We start from the raw sequence: 5558 nt of genomic DNA on the forward strand, positions 1-5558 counted from the left end.
TCAACTCTTTAGTATCTTGAATTCTTCCCTGTGCTTTGACTTCTTTGCGCTCCAGTGCAATTTTCAGAGTCTCTTCTGACATCTATTTTGGTCTTTTGTTCCTCTTCTGTCTTGCAATGACCGTTTGCACTCTTCCTGGATGATACCCTTGATATCCTCCCACAACTCATCTGGCCTTCGTTCATTAATGTTCAAAGCCTCAAATCTGTTCCTGAGATGGTTCTGAAATTCAGGTGGAATAGACTCAAGGTCATATTTTGGTTGCCTTGGATTTGGTTTAATTTTCCTCAGCTTTAGCTTGATCTAAAGGGAAATACATAAATACGTAAATAAATAAATAAAGAAGGCAGCCAGCTGATTTCTCAAAAAAAAAAGAATTTAAAGTTAAAATGCCATTGTAATTTTCACATTAAATCCTTATGTATGCACTTCTGATCCTAATTTCAAGAGGTCTGGTGGCATAGACCATAGCATGTTGCAGTACGAACCAAAAGGTCCCGCATCTCTGCTGGTTCAAATCCAGCAGCTCCAAGAAAGAAAGGAGGCCCATCTCCTCTTGTTAAGATCCAGTACTGGGTCCGTGTGAGTTGAGACTGACTCCACGGCAGTTTTTAAAGAGAATGGTAGTGCTCGCTGCCTAGCTGAAAGGTTGGCACTGCCCTGATGCATCCCTGAAGGCAGGCCGGCTGATCATGCTTCCCACCATGAGAGTCTGGGGCACTCTGCAAATGTGAGGTCACTCTGAGTTGTAGTCAACTTCATGGCAGCTGACACACTTTCAACTGAGTTTATGCTCTTTTGCCAGGATTAGACCATATATTGTTGGTAGGAGATACACTTATTAAAAGTTGTTTTAACACATGAGAATTCCCTTTTCAAGTACAGGCACAAAGATAAAGTTTGTGAAAAGTGTGCTCTGAGCCTTTCTCCAAAGGCAGGACAGACTCTTCATCTGTCTTCTACTGTACCTCTCGATGTTTGCTTTTCTGTTAGTAAAGGAGGAAAATAGTGGTATTTTGTTTTCCTTCTGAGCTGTTACGATAGTAACATTTAGGCAAATAATCCAAACATTTCATGAAGATATTATTACTCAGGTTTTATTATTTGTTCAGTTCTAATAACTTATTAGTTTGACTGTTTTATTTCTTCTCAAACAAAGATAGTTCTGTATCATTGTCCTGTATCAATGTTGTCAATCCAAGATGGCTATTGGCATGATAGGAGAGGAAAGAGGGTAAAAGATGGAATCTGCTGCCACAGGACACGTATCTGATCATCAGCTCTTTCCTGGTGTCATGGGGCAGGCAGGGAGGATAGGTTGTCCTATGAAGGCCTCACATATAAATGGTAGGCATTCTGGCATCCAGGCTGTAATGGTACCTCCCAGCCCTTTAAGAAGTATGTCCCAGATACCTTGGTTAGGCCACCCCAGTCCCGTTCCTGTCCTTTTTCTCACAGAGTATTCCAGATGACTAACTCATTTCTGTATCAGCCTTACAGCATTAAGACAAAACCAACCATACCACAGTTCTCCTGTGTATAGAATACTCTAATGGGAAAATATCAAACCCATGCACGTAATGCGCACAGCACACATAGAAAACTCATGCGTGGGATGGGTACAGTTTGAAAAAACTTAGCACATACATTACTTGTATAAAAGTATAGTTCTTGATGCTTTCAAAACCATATCTACCAGATAAAATCTAACAGAAAAAAAAGGGGAGACTTAAAGTATTACCTCACATATAAAATGTACAAGTAGTGAAGAGTGATTCTCCAGCTGTACATCAGGATATTCCGATATCTTTGGTTGGAGGAGACATTATACTCCCCTGATTTATGATTCATTCAGCAGTTCAAACTCGAGCTCTGTGCACTGGGTTAGTGTCTGTGCTCCAAAACCCGCTCTGCACCCTGAAGCTCACCCCAGCCACAGCTGAGGACCAAGCCTAGAGTATGGTGACAGCACAAATCTATCACTCAATGCCATGGGGCAAAGTCCACCATCTACATATATTTTTGCACATTAAACAAAATGTGAAACAGCTTTAACAACAACATAGGAGTCACGCTTTATTTTATTCCATAGTGTTCCACAACTGTAGCCTGCTTCCCCTTCTGCATTCTCCCATCCCTTACAACCCCGATCAGTGAATCCCCCACGACTCCTGAAGCACTCTATCCTCCTGGCCCGTCTCTAGGAATCTGTTGCCACATTCTTCCCAGCGGGCAACCTCCCCATTTTCTACCACTACAAACTTCCACTGCACTGCTGTATTGACGGGCAGGGAGACGGAGTGAGACCAGAGTCCATCCTGGCCACACTGGAGTGGGATGTAAGTGTCCCATTTCCCCAGGCGTTCATGGTCTCCAGTTACTGCAATGAACTGCTCTTGAGTACGTGTGATGTAGTGGACCTGGAACCTGACGCTAACCTGCTGAGATTCTGGACACATCATTGCTGCCTTTTTTGTCTGCACATCAAATGCCTGACCTCTTGCCTCCACAAGAACATTTCTGCCACAGTCCATGCCCTGGTTGGAGCTTAACCTTAGAGCCTCAAGATTACCACCCAAACCAACATCGCCCCAGGACGAGTGCCTGGACACCATTTCCCAGTCCTCTTGGTCAGTCAGGTCAGAACCATCCACCTGTGGAAGGCTGACGTCTTTAGTCCTGTCCTGTAGCAGGTTACTAGAAGGCAACTTTGTGGCAAATGCAGCTGCTTTAGCAGGTGTCTCTTGTCCTTTCTGGAATCGCCACACTCCCATAGGACTTTCATTCTTGGAAACTCCAGCGTAGCCTTGAGAATGACTGGTTTCAGAAGCAGCTTCTGTGCCTGGCAGCTGTGCAGAAGGAGCTTGCTCCCCAGGGCTCTGAGACTTTCGCGTGGTTTCCTGAGTGCTGCCTGGGTCCCTGGTCTCTGAAATCAGACATCCATTGCTCTCTTGAGGATGTTCTAAGAAACACAAGAAAAGCCATAGTAGTGTTTAATCAGATTGCCTGAGGGAGGAAAAAGCCCTGAAAATAGGCTTATTTACTGAAGACCTATCTAGTTGATAAAATCTTTATTAAAACCAAGTACTTTATGATCTTGTAGGTTCTCAACATTGTAAAAATATAAGTATGTCTGCCCAGCAATAAAAGACACACCCAGGAGTGTTAAAAGCAATGCACGAAAGTGTGAATGGTGTGGTAAAGGGCAGAGGTGAAGCAGTCCCAGGCTCCCTGGCAGGCTCCCTGGCAGGCAACCAGAGCCGGCCCATCTGCCTGTCTCTGATCAGAAGCACAAGTGGTGTGCAGTCTGTGGGTCAAAGGGCTGCATGGCCACACTGCAACCTAGAAGAGTACATTTGGAGTTTCAGGACACTGGCGTAGGACATCTCACGCCTGCAGACTAAGAGCAGTTGTCTTTATGGGGGGATAGAGTAGATAGTAAAGGGAGGTGGGAGAGGAGGGGGCTGGCTCCTCACTGGCGAGCCTGTTTGCATCAGTAACCTCTTTCTGCATCCCTTTCAACTATGTACACCTTTCCCCCCTTTTAATAGTCTCAAAAGTATACAATGTAGGGTCGCAAAAGACTCAGTTTCCTTCTTTGTGACCTCTTGGATAATTCAAATCGCTTCCTGGAGGTTCAAAAGTCTCTAGCACCTTCCAGTCAGCACCAGAGGGAGGTATCTGTTGTTGGAGGGATTTATTTGGGGATATGAGGTCAGTCTGATTGTAACGGTAAGGTTGGAAGAGAAAGACGAGCACTTATCACTCTGAATCACCAACCGAAGTCCTCTGAATTTTCAATCTAAACATGAGGCAGACCTTAAGATAAATAAGTACCGTGCTCAGCCCAGACTGAGCTCAGGGACGACACACGTGAGCCCCACTCCGCTGAAAATAAAGTTCACAGATGTCATTTCCACCAGTAGGCTGGAATCCAGCCTGGGTCACTTGCCAAAGGAGGGTACCACCGGAAGGTAGGGAGTTTTGCCAGTGCTAACGTACAGAGGAAAATGAAGGGAATGAATCATAGACGTCTCCCCCCCCCCCCCCCCCACTCACAGTCGTTGGGCTTCCATTAAGGACCAACACAGGCGGGTGCTTCCCTTCCCAAGGGATCAGACTGCTCCCCGAAGTTCGGTAGGATGCGGATGGGAGGGAGCTTTTGGGGAGAGCGGGTGGTTTTGGAAAAGGTGCCAGCGCAGAACCCAGGGATTCCTCCCCTTTTTCCTGGCCAGTATCTAACCTGAACTTTGCCGTCCTGGCCGAAGGATCTAGATAACTCCCAGATCTGTTCTTCCCAAGCCCAGCTATTCCCATCGGATTAGTTATGGACGGAGATGGAGGAAATGCGCTGTGCAGTCCGAGGGGATCCGTCATTCCTGCGGAGGAGCCCGGGTCCGCAGAAGGAGCAGAGGCCCCACGATGTGTACTTAGCGAGCGCCTCCCGAGAGGGCAAAGGCCTGCCTGGCGCGTGCGCACCAGCCTGGGAAGGTCTCCGGGGACCTAGGGGTCTGCGGACCCAGAAGCTCGTCTGCAGCGTTAGGGTCACCAGGAAGGCTCGGGTGGACTTCTCCACCCCCACCTCCCCTTCCTGGATAAACTTCAGAACTCCAGAGCAGAGCGGTTCTGGAAAAAAGGGGAAGAGGAATACCTGGTTTGGTGGGCAGCCCGCGCGCAGAAAGTCCAGGGCTCTGTCCCCCGCCGCCACCCAGATCACCACCGCGAGAGCCGCCCCGCAGCAGCCAAACGAAAAGCGCCCCGGCCAGGCCGCCTCCGACCAGGAGGGCGGACCAGACGGCGCCCATGGCTGTGAGGCTGCTGCTGGCGGAGAAGGCGGCGGCGAGACGAGGGCTCGGGTCACGCACGCAGAGCCACACCTACCCCGCGCTCCAGCCTTTTACGGTTCGTGGAGCCCAGCCCTCTGCAACGAAAGCTCAACTTTCTCAGCCCCTTCCCAGGCCCGCCCAGGGATGCGGCCTTGGCTCGTCCAACACTTTCCACTCGGGGTTCCGCCAGTCTCCTGGGTCTAAGGATGCCGGGGTCCCGTTACTCGGTGCACCCCGTGCGCATAAAGTGTCCAAGCGCGCCTCTGCTGAGCGCAGACGCAGCTGTGTATCGCCACCCATCCTTCTCACTCCAACCTCCGGCGCCTTGCCTCTGTACGCCGAGACAGTGAGGCCAAGCCTTCCAGGAACTAGGACTCAGGAAAGGCCGCTCAATTTGCATCGGGGACTCGCGGGGCAAGACTGGAGGAGGCAAGCCGGACCACCTAACCAGTGCTGGAAACACAGAGACTGTGTGGAGGTGTGCTGATCGATCCATCAGTTCACTTAGCTTCCCCTTGCATGTCAAGTCAAAATCGACCCATAGCTGACCCTCTGGCGAGTTTTCAGAGGCAGTTCATCGGACTCTCCAGCGGACCGGGGTGGTTTCGAACCTTGTGTCTTTGAGTTTGCAGCGCAGCTTCTTGCCACTAGGACACCAGTGCTCCTTTAACTTCCCCTATCCATCCCTGTTGTTTTTTTCTCTTAAATATTTTTTTTATTATACTCAGGAGC

General features: G+C 49.1%; 1 protein-coding gene across 1 annotated transcript; it reads right to left on the reverse strand.

Annotated features, from left to right (window-relative positions):
• Window positions 1–2150: 2150 nt before the first annotated feature.
• Window positions 2151–4805, reverse strand: STBD1 (starch binding domain 1). The gene is made up of 3 exons (XM_006885341.1): window positions 4718–4805; window positions 4480–4626; window positions 2151–2962 (listed from the first exon to the last, which is right to left on the reverse strand). The coding sequence occupies exons 1-3, from the start codon at window positions 4803–4805 to the stop codon at window positions 2151–2153; spliced, it is 1047 nt and encodes a 348-aa protein (XP_006885403.1).
• Between the last annotated feature and the right edge of the window lie 753 nt (window positions 4806–5558).

The sequence above is a fragment of the Elephantulus edwardii genome, unplaced genomic scaffold (genome assembly GCF_000299155.1).
Source record: "Elephantulus edwardii isolate Elephantulus edwardi_28Jun2011 unplaced genomic scaffold, EleEdw1.0 scaffold00042, whole genome shotgun sequence".
NCBI lineage: Eukaryota > Metazoa > Chordata > Mammalia > Macroscelidea > Macroscelididae > Elephantulus > Elephantulus edwardii.

What these genes read in the sequence shown, in the direction of transcription:
- STBD1 (XM_006885341.1), bottom strand. Translation starts at nt 4,805, where the DNA reads ATGGGCGCCGTCTGGTCCGCCCTCCTGGTCGGAGGCGGCCTGGCCGGG. An exon ending in GCGGGGCGGCTCTCGCGGTG is followed by an intron (nt 4,627 to 4,717) that starts GTGATCTGGGTG and finishes CCTTTTTTCCAG; the next exon opens with AACCGCTCTGCTCTGGAGTT. An exon ending in CCGGAGACCTTCCCAGGCTG is followed by an intron (nt 2,963 to 4,479) that starts GTGCGCACGCGC and finishes TGTGTTTCTTAG; the next exon opens with AACATCCTCAAGAGAGCAAT.